We start from the raw sequence: 19,026 nt of genomic DNA, 5'->3' as shown, positions 1-19,026 counted from the left end.
ATGAATTAAACGAGATACGAAAAATATGATTTCAAAGATATCATCATCCACGTAGTCTTGAAACATTTACTATTCAAAATATAAGAATGAAAAAACGATAAAATCCATACAAATTTTTGAAATAAGTTGCTTTGTAAACAATATGCCTAACCACAGATTTAGTCTATAAATTAACGTGATTACACACTGCCGCATAATATCCGCTTTTCATACAAGAAAGCGTTCATGAATATTAACTGCTTCGAATAATCGAGGTTCTACCGTACGTAAAAAGTAACAAGAGGTTCAGATCGTATAAACTAGAAACCCGATCGGGTGTATATAAATTTTATCGTCGTGATATACATCGAAGCCTTGATCAGGTATAAAACTCTACTTACCGTCAGATCATGCGATATCGAAGCAACAGAGAGGATCGTCATAAGTAAAACGGACACCAACGAAGATAATCGTTGAGAAAGTAACGAGGAGATATTCTTTGGAAGAAAAAGAACCGATAAAAGCCGTTGCATTCTGCACATTGAACATCGAGAAATTTCGAATACGACTGCCAATCATCGACCAAGCCAGCCAATAGTGAAGAATAGGGCATTCAGCAGAGAGACGATACAAAAATACCAAGTGTCTTTTTAAAAGTATTCTTAACGAATGTTCAAAAAACACACTTCGTTTCGGTGTATGTAGGAAAGAAAAAGAAATATACATATATACATATATATATTTTAAATATATATATACATATATATATATGTGTCGTTAGAGATTGTGAAGAGGCAGCATTCAATCCATGATTTTATATTCGACTCATCTTTTAATCGGACGAATTCTTTGTAATACTCAAGTGACTAGAAAAGAAAGTCTCTTCCTTTTCTCGTCGATTCAACATCAGAGAATCGTCTTCTCGAGTAATTAAGTGGCGCTTTTCATTTGCAAAGACGTTAATCAGCTTTGTCTACAAATATGTCACTCTGCCGGCAGCAATAATGTCCTAACCCTCAGGGTAAGCTCATCTCCTTGCCTCTGAATCTTTTAAGGCAGTCCCTATAACGCTGTCTAGTGAAAAGGAGGTCGCGTACCTCAACGACATTCGTTAAGGTCGTTGTAGTAAATAATGGATTCCACTCTGCACACATTCAAACACTGTCCCTTTCAACGGTGTAATGAAAAATTAGCAAGCTTCTGTAATATCACATGTAAATAAATATGTATCACTTAACACGTCGAAATTTGGACGCGATTTAAAGACAAGAACACGCGAGCAACGCAAAGAAAATATTCAATTACACTTACTACTTGCAAATATTTAAATATTTTAAGTTGTAGAATCTTCCGTTTTTCTTCTTTCTCTTTCTCTCTTGAGAAATTATTTCTCTTTGGAAAACAGCTTTCCCAGGGATACCTCTCACTGACTGAAAAACGCTGAAACTCGGTCATTTCTCGGAAACGAGTAGAAGTTTTCTATTAAGAAACTTTATAAGTTTCCAACTCCTACTAAAATTCCTGTTTAATTACTCTACCCTTTTTGTATACTAAAATTGTTCGACCCACGGTTTTCGGTAGTAACGCAACTCTATATTATCGATTGGAAAATAAGTTTTCCATTTTCGCCAGTGACTTTCAAACCTACTAAGTGAAAATAAATAGAACGCCAGAAAAATAAACATACCAACAGAATAATATTTCCATTTTTTCGGTTTTTAATCTAATCTGATATCGGTGTTGAAGTATGCAATATTATTATATAACGCAACAGCAAACTGATTATCGCAAACTATATTTACCCACTAATAGAACGTGCGAGAGTTAATATATAACTACTAAATATACTACCAAGATCGAATTCGATTTGCAGTTTAATCGACACAAGCTACCACGGTATTTGCTACGTCCCAAACAGTATTTAAAAAAATATATATAAAAAAAAGAAACTTAATATAATAATGTGCAAATTAATACGGAATGCTGCCTCTCCAATGTTTACAAAAAATATTAGAAGCGTATTACGTATGTGTTTCGATATTAAAACGATTCTGTTGTAAAATTAATATACTAGTATTCTTAAATAAGGGCGACTTTTGGTCGCCATGTTAATGTCCGAACGATGTTAGCTCTCTTCTAGAACTAACAGCAAACCTAAGAAGCGTTACAGTGCCCTTTCACCTTTACACTTCCCTAGATATGCAAGTTTGCTTGCTTTATGCACAGAGGAGTCGGTAATTTATTGTCATTCACACATCGCGGAACGTTTCTAACGAAACCTTTCCGGTATCAGCATACTACATATGAATTTACATACGTAACTGCTTTGATAACTGGATCCTTTGTGGTGGCCCATGGTGGAAACTGCACCATACGTATGAAATTAATCTTTGAGCAAGCAACGCTCGATTTCGAAATAACTTGAACAACCGAGCAGTGAAATTTTCATTGTTTTAATTATTCCACGACTTCACGTTAGTACATCGCATTGGGAATAACGTTTAATTGCTTCGGGATATTCACAATAAGATTATACGTTTTCCTTTATGGAAAGATAATGAAAATTATGGAGAACACTTGGACTTTGACCTTTAAGTATTCTTTGAATACGGTACATTTTATAGGATTAAAAGTAATAATTCGTAAAGAATTTTCGAACTTATATAATGTTGCATGTAATGTTATTATAAACATTCTTTCGTTTCTTTTGTTTTGATATATAGAGACATCTTGGATATGTTTTACAATGGGCCAATATCTCAAAAATGGAACGTCAATATCGCACAAAATATAGTGCCTACTTTATATATCCATTTCCCGATGTTTTAGTATTTACGAAGATTGAAGAAAACATAAATATATTAATTCGACATTTATTAACATTTATGAAAATAATGATATTTAATTAATGTTTTTATGGTATTTACGAATATTTAACACAAATCCAAAGGTATTGTATTGTACACAGATAATAACAAGAAGTAAATCGAAATGGAGTTTCACTTTATACAGCTCAAAATAATGATTTCTACAAAAGATTGATTTACCCTTTCAATTTCTCTTGTACTTAATCTATAATATTCCTGAAATTTTACCAAAAGACATTACTTCATACATCTTTATCTCTAACAGAACTCCTTACATTCAACGATGCATCTTCTTCTCTATGAGAACTCCTAACATTCAAAGACGTTGTTTATAACGTTGAAGTATCATGCAGCATAGGATACACTGTATCAGTAGCAACAACACGACAGCACCATCAATTCCCCACTTTGCCCGGGTGGGTACAATCATAAATTATGATTTTCCGCGGAAAAAAGAAATATCATTCGGTTCAGTGGTAGCGATCATTGTATTGTTACCGTTGCAGAGTGGTGTGCACATGTTTGAAACCGGCGAAAGGACAAGTAAAACGAACGCGAAAGTGTTGGTGAAGAGAGCTAACGCCGTAGCGGTGTTTCCCTGGAGAATGCGCAGGAAAGAGTACGTTCTGTAGAACGGCTATGCACGCAGATAGAACGTGAGAGAACGAAGAAGGAAAAGTGTTAAAACATACCGACGCCGTTTGCCTGGGACGACTGAAGTTGCACGGCGACGCTGAAGCCGCGTAGCTTCACCGGTGCGGAATTTTCCTTGCCTGCCAGGAGAGCGCATTGCGGCTTTAGATCACGATGAATTATGTCGTTCTCATGGCAGTATCGCAACGCCTCCAGGATCTGTCGCATGTAATGGCTGGAAAACGAAAGCTGCTGTTATAGGTATTGCTATCCTACGGGAGATGAAGCGGCTGAAAAATATATGCACGCGTTGTCTATTCATCTCGATGAATGAAAATCTTCGGTCTTGTCGCGATATGTATAGTAGAATGTGAGAAACAATGATCAAAGATTTAGCGAGCTTGCAGCAGAAGTACGATAAATAATAAGATAGATTCTAAGATAGATTTTAAAGAATAATGTCTGTAACATTGTCACTATTTTCATACTTTTCGATTTTGGACATGAGCATTTTATGATTTGTAAGTGGTTCGTATAGTCTTTAATCATCAAATTAGGATCACCTTCATTTTCTAAATACAACACTATGTCATGGCAAATTATTCTTGCCATTGATAAAACTATGTCGATGATCAATTGTTCTTGGCTGTCCAAATTGTTAAATATATGAACGATCAAGTATATATAGCAGTTGATTTATTACTACATTATGTCCTAGTGTTAAATTTGCCGAGTTCCTTCCATCGAAAAACATCTCCGTATTCTCGTAAACAGAAGAAAAGGTATCTATGTTAATTCGATACAGCATATATATTAGTACATCCATATATAACACCAGTCTATTTGCTGTTACTAACGGTAAATCAGATATATATTGATAAATTAACCGCTTGATAAAGTAATTGGTAAATAACTGAGCCGAATTTTATATAAAATATAGATATCTTTATTCTCTCAACCAACGAGTATTGAGTGTTAATATACAAAAATATAAAGAAGAACGTCAGTCGGTATTAAATCATCTTCTATTCAAGAATACGTTTAACTGACTTAATTTGTTATAATAAGATTCGTCCTTCCTATTATTTCATTTTAACTAAATAGCGTATATTTTCCAGGTTTCGTCCACGACCATTTCAAAATAACATTGTATAATGTTATTAGATTCAGTTATAAGTTTTCATAAGAAACTTCTATTTTTCATCGTTAAACAATAAATCTCAAACTATGATATGGTGTAATGTTCCTTGCGAACAGTATATCTTTTACTGCGACAAAAATATCGAATTTCCGTCTCGTGAGATCCATTAATCAAAGTTATTTTACAGAGTTGCAATATGATAAAAATTAAAACGATAAAAATATAGATTAATGATGAATAAACAAAATTTTATGAAAAAAACTGATCACTAAAAAAAAAAAAAACATGTACCTTATAGCAAATTTTTCTCGATCTGATAGTGTAAAAATTCAATTTTGTACGTTATTTACCTATTTCTGCTATCATCTATGATATGAAAAAGCTATCATCTATGAATATAATTTTCGTCTGATAATATTTCCAATATATTGAATATTTATCAAAATTATTACCGATGTCAAATCGACGTAATTAATTTCAAACGAACTGATCTCAAACAATTTCATTTAGATCTTTGTAATTACTGTCTAACGTTCCCTGCATTCTCTCACGAATTGTTATCATATACATGTTCCCGAAATATCTTGCGAGTCGTACCGCGTACGAGTTCTATCTGTGGATAAAAGCAATGGATGTCGAAAGTTCCTAGTAACATTTTCTGTCAAGACAGAAGTGAACAAATGATAAAAACGAAAAACGGTGTAACTTCGAAACGAGGTCAGATACTTTTATACGTTGATATGCACGCCCGCACTTTGTACCTTATGAAGTATCGTGCACAATGTTATTTAGGCTTTCACTATATTACAACAGTTGAACGCTATTCGGGATACAGTTTAATGTACGCAGATAATTGTAAGCACGAGCAACGGGAATAATAGAACTGGTTTTATATTAAAATAGAAATGCATATATGCCTGCGTAAAAAAGAAAAGATTTTCATTCACAAATGCTTTCAAATCTGTTAGATATTTATTGTTTTCAATTATTGACGAATTATGGACGTATAATTTAAAGAATTGGTAAATTAATATTGAGAATAATCGTATACAACAAAAATAATATTATATACTATCACTGTGACCTCAACAGATTTTTCAAATCCTGTTACGATTCTCAAATTTCTCGTTATGATATCTCGTTCTGGTTTCAACAAACGGAAAATCTTTCGACGTTTTAAGCATAAAATTCAAAGAAGGCACGTCGATTCTGAAAACACAACGACTGTGGATTAAAATGGTCAAAGTAAAATTAACTCGGGTTTAAATAGCGTAAAAATGTCTATGCTTCTTAACCGTATAGGTCAGGCGATTAAGGAAAATGTTAAAGGAATGAGATACAGGGATTATTGAAGGTTGACCGAGATATAAAAAACGATGGTCAAAGCGCTTGGCTCTCGTGTATTTATTGCATATTCGTTATACTGTCTAGATAACGTCAGTTCAATCGACTTTCTGTTAAGGGCGAAACGGTTGCCGGATACAATTCGTTAATACAACAGTTTATCCCCTTTCATGTACTTGTAAGATATTTCCAAGTTGATTAACAGGTAAATATTTCAATCGAGTTATCGACTATCGAGTGTTCGATACGACATAAACAGCCGAATCGAATGTTCGAAAATATATATTTACATGTACTACTTTATATTGATATCGAATGGAAACGGAACGATAAGCGTTTAATAACTGCATTTTCTACGATATATGGAATCCTAAATATCAACGATGAACAGAAAGGATACGACATGTCCAACGTTTTACATATTTACTTCAGCAATATGTGAAAATTTATTTTATCCACCCGTTAGAAAATAACGCGACCTTTCCGTAATATCAATAAATTAAGTTCACCCGTGAAACATTGTTTTCGTTGATATAAACCACTGGCTAATACGAATTACTGCCTCATAAAAGTTTGTTAAATGTAATAGATTCCTCTCTCTCTATCTTTTCGTGATTTATATGTCATAAATATTGGAATGTTTCAAACAATTCGTGAAGTTGATTGTTCATCTTGTAGAAAACACGTAAAACTTATTTTTATGTTACAAAGTTTTTTTTATTATATTTTCTATAAAAATAAAAATAAAAATGAGAATAAAGATAAGGAAGAAATAAGAATTAAAAAAATAGAAAAAGAAGGAAAAAGGAAAATATGTAATGTAAGAAACATATATGGAACAGTTGCAAAAATTATAAAAAAATTCTTCAAATTTTAAAAAATTCATCGTACTAAATGCGTAAAATTATTCTGATTACTTTATTAGGTAGTTGTATCAACAAAATTGTTCCGAATTTATAAACTATCTTAACGTACGTACTCTTAAGTAATTCTTAATATCTAAGATATTAAATGTAGTTCCTAATTTTACTAACCTGTAACTAGTGATCCCAACTTTTGATTACTTTCGGGATATAGTGAAAGCGTAACAAATAATTTATTAATGTCAAAATGGAGATTGACTTTTGCTATTGTTTCCGAGTAAAGTGGATTTTCAACGGTGTCGAATAATAACTTTGTAACTAGGTTTAATGCATCTCGCATGTCTAACGTATCTATAACTCCGAACTTGTGAGTCGAGAAGGTTGCACATCCATAACTTATATAAGTTATGTCCCCAGAGGTTTATGTTTAGTGCACTATTGAAATTCTTTCTTTCAACGTGAAATATCAAATATCAATGTTGCTGACATGGTACGACTCAAGAGAATATTTGAGTTTGGACAACCGAAAAAGGGATATATTTTAAGAAGAACTACATAGATATCTAAAATATCTAAATAATTTTTTACCTCTTCTGAATATCATAAATTATATCAGAAATTCGCTGAAATTGTTTACTAATTATCATTGAATTTACATACTTCCAAACAATTGGAAAGATTCCGAGAATTAATAGTACACACTGTACTGTAATATCCGGCCATTTTGATCAATTTGTGATTGCTTGTTATTAACAATTGTTACTAGCAATACATATATAATAACGCCATTAAAGTACATACAACTAAATATATTATTTATCATGTCCTTATGTGGTCAAATTGTTCATATTAATTTCAATTACTTCTTTGAGAATTTATTAATAGTGCATTAAAATTAAAATTAGTTATAAACGTTTATATCGCTACGGGATATTTCTCATTCTCTATTTACCTGTAACCTTAAAATCTATAGAACTCTGCCATAGTCAAAACACGAAAAAACACGCGGATTTTTAATCGAGAGAATAAAATGATTCACTAACTGTATTCGCTACAGACGTTCAAAAGTGATAGCTATGAGGTACGATGTGAGCTTACAAACGACCGTGAAGAGAGCAAACGCATTTCAGAGACAGTTTTGGACGTGACATGTACCTACACTGTCCATCATTCTGCTGGTTAATCTACCGCTACTCGACATAGATAGATTCAGCAAACTGGCGACCAAAACTTTCATAAGTAAACATCATCTGCTTCCGAAATCTTAATGATCTTACTACACTTAAACAACGGTGTATAGATAAACAGAGAACAATTCAATATTCTAAATGTATTCGATAATCCGTGATGGAAACGAAAATCTTCGTTATCGCGATAACTTTTGTTGAAAGTTGATAACTTTTGTTGTGAACTCGCGGTTCACTTTGATAGTTTATTCTTCTAGAATATAGGAAACATTAAGAAGAAACATTTTTGCACGAAGTTTCTATTCGGAAATACAAATTTTAATTTTTGGGAAATTTTCTTCCATAAATCTAATATTCGAAATGAGTAGTATTTGCAAAACATAGATGCGATTTTTATATTAATCGTTCGATCGATACAAATCGTACAAGATTTATTTTGCAATTTATAAATCTTCTGTATGATTCGAACAATATTTTTCCAACAACTAGATAACTGAGGATTTAACCTCGGATTTTTGTAGTTTAATACTGATTTAAAAGATTGTTTAATACCAGTAGGAATAAACTTCTGGAATAGCATTATTCACGAAAAACAAACATTAACATCGCTTCTCGAAATGGAGAAATGGTGTTATATAAATGAGAACACGAAGACTGGACGACGAAAGGAAAACATAAGAATCATAGTGAGATTAATAACTGCAGTATTGTTTCGAGATAAATAGCATGTCTTTTAATAATATCAAGTAAACCCCCGTGCAAATTATGTCTTAAACTTGTGTCACTGTGGTACAACATCACTGATACATATAATAAAAAGCTGTTGCCATTTAGGTGGTCTAGGGTAAATAATTTTTCTTTTATTAAATTGTAAAAGACAGCGCTGTGCTCAGATGGTACATTCGAAACAAAAGGGATATCTTTTATGGCTGAAATACAACCTTTGCACAATGTAAAGATCTTCTTACCTGGCTACCGCTTCACTGTACACGAATCCAGCAGTTGCTCTCCGAACGACCTCGAAGCATAAATCAGAGCCATCCATACTGAAACAGAAGCACGACATTAATGCATAATTTACAAGGTGTAACAATTTATGGGCGCATCGGGAAAAAAATCGTGTTTTGCTACACCTTCAATACGGACACGTATTTTGAAGGACTGCATAACAAAACATAATGATCTTAAACCAAATATATACAATGGTCCGTAGAATATTTAAACAGTTAACACAGAAAACTTTTTGGATATAACGTGCATGTAACACGACACTGTTCGAAATTTCATTACTACTGTAGTGAGACAAGATTATATTGGTAAAACTAATCTTAAAATGCATATGAATATTATGCACATGATTAGCGTTAATGATATTTCGAAATGTTTCTACCAATGTTCAAATACTTTTCTGAACTACCGTACACAGATACATCACGTAACGTATCGACAAATTTTTAGTTTATTTATTTATTCGGGATAATGAAAAAGCATAACATTCTTCTTTTCATAGGAAAATACAATTCAATAACTTTTCTCGTACAATGAAAATTACGAAATAAACAAGAGTACGAATCCTGCTATTTCGAACTGCGTTCTCTGCAAAAAATTGTACAAATTGTTCGAATCTCGATATTTACGAGACAGATATATAGAATTATTGGTTTTCGTTCGTACTAAGTGTACGTTTTTAAGCTGCCAACAAAATACATGCGTAGTGCGTATTGATTATAAGAAATAAACACAATTTAAATTAACAAACCAAATTGACGATCAGTAATCGGCAATGTTGTCTGACTTGATTATGTTAACAATCGTAACGAAGTCCTCTGCTATAACACGATGTGCCCCAATTATCGCGGATTCATTCAATACTAATTAGGTCGATTCATAATGACGTAAACTTTCTATGAGGGGACTGGTTAGTACGTGATAGACAAATTCAAACAATAGTAATTGAAGAAGTTTTTCTCACAAAAATATTTTCATGTAAAGAAACGCAATGAAATTTGTATGACGTAAATTTCAATGAGTGGTGTAATATTTTACAGAGAATTGCTCGTAATATATAATACTTTTACATAATGGTAAAGTACGACAACACGTCACGTGAATCTACCATTTAAGAACTTTGCATGCTTCTCGACATGTATGTCTATTAAAACGCGTGGCTAACTCATATGACGTGTCACACGCTGCTTCGTAAATACTAAGTATCCAATTAGAACAACTGCTGACATACAAGCTTACTTCATTCTACGATGACGACTTTATTATCTATTTATTCCTGTTTTCTTTTATTAATACAGTTTCGATCTCCATGAATAGATTATTTTGCAATAGCTTCTCGATTCTTCGTTACGAAAGATAAAGTATGTATTACAAATACATTATTTCCTTAAACAGTTAGGTTAACGTTTCTCAACAATGCAAATAACTCGTGTAGGTTTTGTGAACAACACATTACAAGATATCACGTGTCATATGTTAATAGTTCTAACATTAACGTAGAATAATCGTTTTTTTTCCTACTTTGCTATTCTATTAAATTTATTTAAAAGGGGCATACAACATTGATCTTGCTATTCCAAAGAGCATTATTGCAAATTAAATAAATAATTATTATATAATAGTATGTGGTTTACAAATGCCGCAATGACTGAAAAATTCGTTTAGATAATTTTTCGCACATAAATAGCGCTCACAAAACATTCCCTGTCAATTTGAAAGTTAACTACGTTTTTTAAACGTAGCTATACTTTTTTTGCCACAGAATTTTCCTCGCATATGCTATGAACGAGGATTGTATACCGCTTTTCACTATTAAATACGAAAATTTCATTGGTACGGATCCTTGCCACAATCACCGGTGATTGCAATCATACAAACCTATGTAAATATCTTCTACAGATTTTAGTTTGCGTAGCAATAACTTCGAGCATATCCGGTCACGTTCATAAACGTTTCGTGTTTGAATTCGAGAATTAATCAAACAAATGTTATATGTATTCTCTATTCTAGACTTCGTTCCTTTGATTTTTTTTGATTAAATAATAGTTATTTATTTATAACTCAGTATTTTCTCGTGATACAGAACGAAAAATCGAAGATGCGATTATGTACTTAAACAGTACTTTTGATATATAATTTAAAATCAATTAAATGAAGTAAACCAGCGTATATTTAGAAGTGAAAATATTCTGCATCGTCTATCATTTTTATCTTCAACAATTTTTTTTATACATCGCATTATATCGCATATTTCCTAATATTTAATATTCGACATTTAATAATTTAATGTTTAATTAATATTTAATATTTCTTCTACTACGTCATAAAAGGTTTGAAATTTTAAGTTAATTAAACCGTCCATTTTTCATTACTAGCAACATTTCATAATTGCATTTGCAAGTAATAGCATTCTATTTCATGAATCTAAATATAGGATAATCAGCTGAACCGCAAAATAGATTGAATACATTAAAACTTTTTATCTTAATTCCTATTATCGTTTACTTTAGTGAAGAAACGTGTAGAACCGAGCATTGCTATACAATGGTGGCGTTTAGCTATCAAACAGCTTTTTCTCGCCTAAAACTAACTGCAAACGATTTAATTCGTTGCCATAACATTCCATAGCAACGGCTCCACTTCTCGGTTTTAAAGCCTTTTTTTCATGTATGTATGTATATGTTAATAGAACGTGGATATGGTTGGCTTTTTAGAATCTACATATTCTCGATCTTTTTTTTCACTGAGGATTATTCTAACGGATCCATTTTTTATCTTGAAATCCTTTCTATAAAATATATTTTTTTGTTTGTTCTCTGACAAACATCAAGCGATATGCGTTCAGGTATTACAAAATATATATTGTTTTTCGACAATATACATACATATTGTACATATCTAAAATTCATTTATTTTACTTTCAATTACATGTTCTAGAAATAAATATTCAACTTCAAAAATATTTAGCTTTTTAATATTACGACGACATTGATATTTCTCCCATTTCATTTCTCTGTACACACACATACTTTAAAATAATTGATCTCTCGAGAGTCGAATGCTGTATCGAGAAATGTGTAGCTAAATAAAGTGGTATATCGTCAAACATGTATGAATTTGCCATCCAATTTTACTTACTTTTTATTTTAATACAGCTGTATTTCACAATGTGTGTGTTACAGAGTGACGAGGAAGTTACGGTTTAAAAGTGTATTAAATAAAATGTCCCTGTCTTCAAGGAATCCGAGTAATCTTCATTGCAATTTTAGATAAACCAAATAAATTTTATTCGAAGGTTACTAAGCTCTCAAATTTGTAAAAATTATAATGTAAACGATTTCATGATTTACCACAAATTGAAAACTATATACTCAAGAGATTATTGTAAATTACAAACATCAAATCTTTAATACTTGTTTTAAGCAATTAATTGGTTTCAAATTACATTATTATAAATACTACAGGATAAGTGCCAATAATTATGTTGTATGAAAGGGAAACATACAACATATGGTTAGTAGCTGGCTCAACAAAGTTACAGCTTAGAGTATCGAGAAAAAGTAATTGTAGTACTCTAGAAATTGCCATAGATGCGTACTATTAAACACCATTTGGATAAAAATTCTGACTTCAATAATTTCACGTTAATGGAAGACAAACTTTCGCTATAAAGAAAGAACGATCAATAAATAAACATCGATTTCCCTGGCTAAAAAATATAAAAAATAGTAATTCGTAAATTCGAAATGTGCAACGCTCATAAAAAATTTCTCTCATCCTGCCAGCATTTAGTGTGATGTTTATAAAACGTTTCCCTCGCGATAGAAAAGCTGAATACTTTTGAAACTTATAAAAGCTATCTCAAAAATTCACTAGGAAATTCATTACTAAAAAGAACAAATTTTCAGGAAAGGCATCGTAAAGCTGCCAAATAACTAACAAAAAGTTATATTAGCAAAGTTAGAAAGTGAGGGTACATATTTACAAAATGTACATTTAACAAAATGCTACTATTCTAAGGATACGTCATTTTTAAATTTTTCCTACTTGTTACTACGAACATTTCAAAAGGTCCAGTGCAATGTGGTATAAATTTAGTTATGATACATCATGGATCTTTTCATGTCATCACACTTCTAATTGCTCTGAAAAAGCGTAGTCTTCCACTTAGAAAATCATTTAACTCGAAAAGTTGAAAAAATGAAAAACAAAGGTCGAAAGAGAGGTGCGTGAAAAAACGCTGTTGCCGACGAGCATATTCAAAAGGGAGTCTTTTAAGGAATTATGAACAAATTCAGATAAATGCGTAACCAAGACATTGCTCGGCTCTCATTTCATTCCACTCTTATTCCCATGTTTAAAGCGTTTCAAATGCTTCTACAGCGGTCTAAACGAACGTTTTATGAAATCACGGGAGTTCCAGCAGAATCTAAAGATCAAATCATGACGAAACCGTATTTCTGTTCCCGTTGATGAATTATTAAAATCACGCGCAAGAAGCGAAAGTCGAATGTCGGATGTCGGTCGAAAACACACTTCGTTGAGTTTTACATAAGTTCTTCTTCAAAATACTTCGAAAAAAGAAATAAATTAAATATGGTTGTACTTACTATTCGAATACCATATAGAGCATACCCTCCGAGCTGTATGTTTCCAATAACTCTACGATATGGGGATGTTTTAACATATGGCATATCGTGGCTTCTCGTTTCAAATCTGCAACAATCGTACACTTATGACATTTCTCATTTTTTACATATTCCAATAATACATACGAAAATGTAATAAAAGATAAAAGAAAAATTGATCATAAAGTGTAAGAAATTTATTCTTATTCTGTGACGTTGAAAGAAGATTTCTCCTAAAATTAAAAAATTAAGCACAAGATGGAAACATAATTTCATTATGTAGAAAATCATAAGAACCATGTAAACCTATCGAAATCGATTCGTAGTTAACGTAATTAAGCGTTCGTCCGACTATAACTAAAAAATATATAACGCTTGCAAGTATTTCTAAACTTCTCCGTTAATATCGCGAAATACTTGGGAATTGAATAAATAATTGAACGAGACTGCTTCAGATTTTGATCACAATTCTGTATTCTAAACTATGCGCACTGTTACAACATTAAACCATTTGTATACGAAGCACGTAACCGGAATCGCTTTGATAACTCTGTAAGTAATAACTTCGAGGAAAATTGGTCCGGTTTAATAATACGTAATTTAAAGGATATTCGTACAGTATCACAATCCTTCGTTCTTTTTACTCGCTTGCATTTTTTGAAATCACAGAAGCTTCAAATTAGTAGAATATTTTAAAAAGTGATTTAGTGACTACTTTAATATACATCACTAAATTTACATGGATATTATCTTAATTTTCCTCATAAAAAGTCTATTTTACATTCACCATTGGATTGATAAACTTTATACAATTACTAATTATATGACACGAGTAAATCAGAGAGATTGCCAATAGAAATTCTTTCACAGTTAAAAATTATTATTCCACATGCTATCATATCCGCGAGTATTGGAGGATTGAAGAAAGTCGATATGAAACGGTCACAACGAAACATTACGGCAAATATTGGAAACACGTTGAACATTACTTGCCATAGGAACCGGATCTGATAAAATTGATTTTTATCACTATTGTGACGTTCGAGCATTCTCTTGAAATTACGTTCTAACTATGACGCATTTTCATAATATTATTAACCTTTAAAGCGATGCATCTCCTTTTTACCTATTATTAGAACTATATACCTCTTAGACGTACGTATGTAAAAAAGATAATTTTTATTATTAGACACGCAACAAATATACACTTCTATGAAGTATTCTGATAGTCGTATTTCTCATAAACAAATAATACATTCCTTTCTTTCAGAAGAAGGGAACGTGAAGACAGCGAACCAAATAAAAGGTCTCGTTTCTCTCTAAAACTATGATAAGATATATTTTCAATTAGCTATAAAAAAAGAAATCACCTTTCCAGCATATCTTATATATAACTTCCACGGTTAATAATATTAATGTCAAAAGCTTAAACTTTAAATACTATTAAATAATCACGCAGCTAATCTTTATCCACATTACAATATGTCAGTCCAGAATGAAGTTATTTTTGCTTGCTATCAGGAGAACCAACTCCACGTGGCCAAAGGCATCCATACATATACGCATGTCTACGTATGTCTAAAAATATATACAATTTGTGATATAAGAATTATACGCATATATGTGAATCATATAATCAGAATCTTTTTAAAGTATAACGTGCTTCACACAAATACTTGAACAATATTAACAGTTAAAATAGTTAAAGATATCGTGGAAGGCGATAAGCTTTATCGTCTATTGGAATTCATTAAACAATTAAAAATAATCGGCAGACAACAAAAATATTCAAACAATTGTCGCATCGTCGAATAGAAAAGGTTATTTTTCGCTAACAATAAGTTGTCAATCGGAGCAAAATAGAATCTTACGCTCGGATAATTCGAGAACGAAGCATACAAATACCTACTGCAGGATTTATACTTAATTCCGAAAATTTGCCGCACGTGTTCCACATTAAAATCCAGGAGACTAAGTTCAGGAGAACGAATACAATTTCAACCGAATGACACAATGGGTCGGGCGAGTTCGTGACTTCGAATCAGCGCGTAAACATGAAATCGAGCACAGAGAATACGTTTGTTTCGAGCAGGATAGGCGGCGGAAATTAATGGCGAAACACCAAAGTGTATGCACGCGTTCTGATTCTCCGAGAACTTACCGTTCGTGCTTAGACCGGGACTGGATGTGAACTTTGCCACGTCCACGATTTTTACCGCGAACGTCTGCCCTGTCTGCCGGTGGATGCATTTCCTAACCACGCTGAATGGTCCCCTGAAACAAGAACACAACCACCAAATGTCATTCACGTTTTACTCATCCTAAATCATGTTACGTTTGCGATTATTTTTTAGATTAAATGCTTAATTTATTTTAGACATTATTAAATATGATATATAGAAAAATATCGAAATTTGACAATGCTGTATGCTGAGAAATCTGTTGACACATATTATTATTTCGCATATGAAGCATATGCTGGTTCGAGTAATTTCTCAAATTTGATACAAATTATATTGATCGATCTAAAGACATTAAAACTATTCATTCGTCATTTATGTCACTTGTTACGGACATTAAAAAATAATAAGTTAGAAAATTAGTGATATTTCTAAGTATATGCTAAATCAACTGCAATGATTCGTAGATTTTATTCGAATCGTGAAAATATATTTCGATAAACTGAATAATATTTGTTAAATATGGGACACAAGAACAGTTATTTTGTTTCGATGTCAAAGCATAAAAGTAAAGACAATATAATACACATGTAGAAGTTATACGGTGAACAATTTTTCAAAACTCATTTCCGTATTGAAAATTTTCACGTCCAACCTTTCGATTAATTCAATTCATTGTGTTGAGGGCTTAATGTCCATTGCGGAGTTATAAACGCGATGACTGAATTAGCATTCGAACGTCAGCGAATAAGGTGTATTCGTGCCGATATCGATCAGGCTAATTTGCCGTATGTTAACCACGCGCGCATTCATCGAATTCGCGAAAACCATAATGCATCGAACGATGTCTATCCGGCGATCGAACTGGCCACGCATTACTGCGATGCAATCTGTCTCGAGCACGCTGATCCTTTAAGTTCGCTAAGTAACCAAGTTATGTAATCGGTTCATCCAAAATATGTATGCATGCATTTATAAGAGGATTGCCGGATATCTAGGTCACCGATTTTGATTAAATTCGACGTGCGAATCACAGGTATACGTACATATATGTATATGTAAATAACACAGTGTGTTTCATATAAAACATGATATCGTGAAGTGATTCAGCTCTGGAATTAAGAAAAATATTTCATGAGGAATTTTACAAGAAGAATTCTAGAAAGAATAAATATGTTGCAAAGAATATTTTCTCTTATTCCAATTTCGTGTTTTACGTATTTAGCATTCGAGTGTGAATTTTTGTTATTACACATCGTAGCTAATGTTAAAATATCTTTCAGAAGTATGCGATAGAAAAATATTTAGAAAGAGAAAGAACGTCGTACTATAATAAAATAAAAAAATATATATTAAAATATACATAGATGTAAATTTTACAGCTACAGCAACTATTAATATTCTCGTAATAACTAATCAATTTGTTTCTGCTTTCCAATCATTGTATGCTGGCAACTATTTGCATTTAGAATACCAAGCCAATGCAAATCAAATTTAATTACTTTCACTGATCCATAATGGAACATGCAAATAAGTTAATAAGTAATGATGACAACATGTACCTAATTATCCCTGCATCACAAATCTTTTCACAGTAATATAATATAATCCTGAATCAAGATTTATGAAATCTTATGTGGTATTTATTTCACGTGTAGCTAGAATCTAGATCGTGAGTAGTCGTGCAGAGCAAATCGGATAAAACAAAATCCAGACACGCATGTTTACAAAAGATCAAAGTCCGTCTCATTTAAATGGATTATAAACTGTTCCATTGAGCAACAAGTATTCTCACATAAATGCTCCACCGTGAAAAAGCTCATACCTAGGTACTCGAAGATTCGTGTCAAGAACCAAGGAGACGATAACAGAGCAGAACCCGACTTCAACTTCAACATACCTTACGATATTATCGACAGGATCAAGCTTTACATTCCATTGTATCTTCGATACAACAGTGTGCAATTGTACAATGAAATTCTTCGTTACTTTCCCTTCTATTCTATGAATAAGAAAGTATCTCGAAATATTATAAACGTATAAAGCATCGTGGTTATAAATATAATGAAAACATTTCCATATTTAAGAATAGAAATCTCGAACAGTTGGCACTTTCCCATTCTTTTCACACCTTCTGTTATTAAATGGATTATGCAAAATGACATACTTCAACTTTCGTCGGTAAAAGCGCAGTAATTCGACAATCTTCAACCGCAGTAACCCAATAAGAAGGTATGCTTGTTCGTGTCCCACTTTTTACAAGAAATTATCGACACCTCGTTGTTACTTAACAGCTATCGATTAATGGCAAACATTGTGACGCTTTAAATTAACTTTCGAGCATCGTAATCTTTTTACAGTATAAAAAAGTGTGTTACCAAAAAAAAAATTATTAAGTAGATAAGTATGAAACACTAAGTAGCACAAACAGAAAGAGTATAAATAAAGATTTTCCGTTACGACAAAGTAAAATCTGTTACATTAAGGATATAAGTGTCACATTACATGCAGTATTTTTATCTTAAACATACGGATATAGTTCGAAAGCTGTGCTATAGTACAAAATTTCACATATTTAACGAGATAACAATAACTTACGTGGCAAATTGCCTGTTAGAAGACTATTTATGATGTCCTGAAGAGAAATATTTAACAAAAAATTTGTTGTAGTAAACTACATGAATTAATAAAGTGCGTACATTTTCCTCATAAATAGTCCAAGTAAAATTAATATTTATGAAATAACTTTTTAATTCATTCTGTAATTAAATAAAAGAAAATCCTCGCAAAAAGTCCCCGCGTCGAAAAAAGATGGAATAGAATTTCATTCATCAAAAGTTCCATTTTTAATGAATTGGAGTCTGGAAATTCATCAAATATTTAGATGTGCACTCGACCGTATTTTTCGGTTTGAACGCACCTCTTTAATGCTTATTATGTTCATCTGCATTCATGTACGATTTTGAGAATTTACTAGAATTTTAATTTCTACGTGTTTACTTCCCAGTTTCATTGGAACGAGACAGAAAGTCATTTTCCGATGTTCGTTAAATACATAGAAGGGAATAAAAGAAATATTCCTGTAAATATCTTGTAGTAAATAAAATATTGAGAAAATATTACCTGAAAGGTAAAACTTTCCATGATCTGACTCATTAAATTGTACCATTTTAATTTAAAAAAACATCACTCTACA

The 19,026-nt window shown here is 32.0% G+C and overlaps 1 protein-coding gene across 9 annotated transcripts in view; it reads right to left on the bottom strand.

The window, feature by feature from the left end:
- LOC122570867 (peripheral plasma membrane protein CASK) overlaps positions 1–19,026 on the bottom strand; it is a 262,855-nt gene that overhangs the window by 224,830 nt on the left and 18,999 nt on the right. For all 9 annotated transcript variants that reach the window (XM_043733759.1, XM_043733757.1, XM_043733762.1 and 6 more), the window contains exons 2-5: positions 15,812–15,924; positions 13,633–13,738; positions 8,983–9,060; positions 3,539–3,714 (exon numbers count right to left, since the gene is read on the bottom strand). In XM_043733759.1, coding sequence (XP_043589694.1) covers positions 3,539–3,714; positions 8,983–9,060; positions 13,633–13,738; positions 15,812–15,924 — 473 coding nt within the window. The remainder of the gene's footprint in view (positions 1–3,538; positions 3,715–8,982; positions 9,061–13,632; positions 13,739–15,811; positions 15,925–19,026) is intronic.

This window comes from Bombus pyrosoma, linkage group LG9 (genome assembly GCF_014825855.1).
Source record: "Bombus pyrosoma isolate SC7728 linkage group LG9, ASM1482585v1, whole genome shotgun sequence".
Lineage (NCBI taxonomy): Eukaryota > Metazoa > Arthropoda > Insecta > Hymenoptera > Apidae > Bombus > Bombus pyrosoma.
The sequence above is the reverse complement of the archived record's forward strand: the minus strand, read 5'-3'. Positions and strand labels throughout refer to the sequence as shown.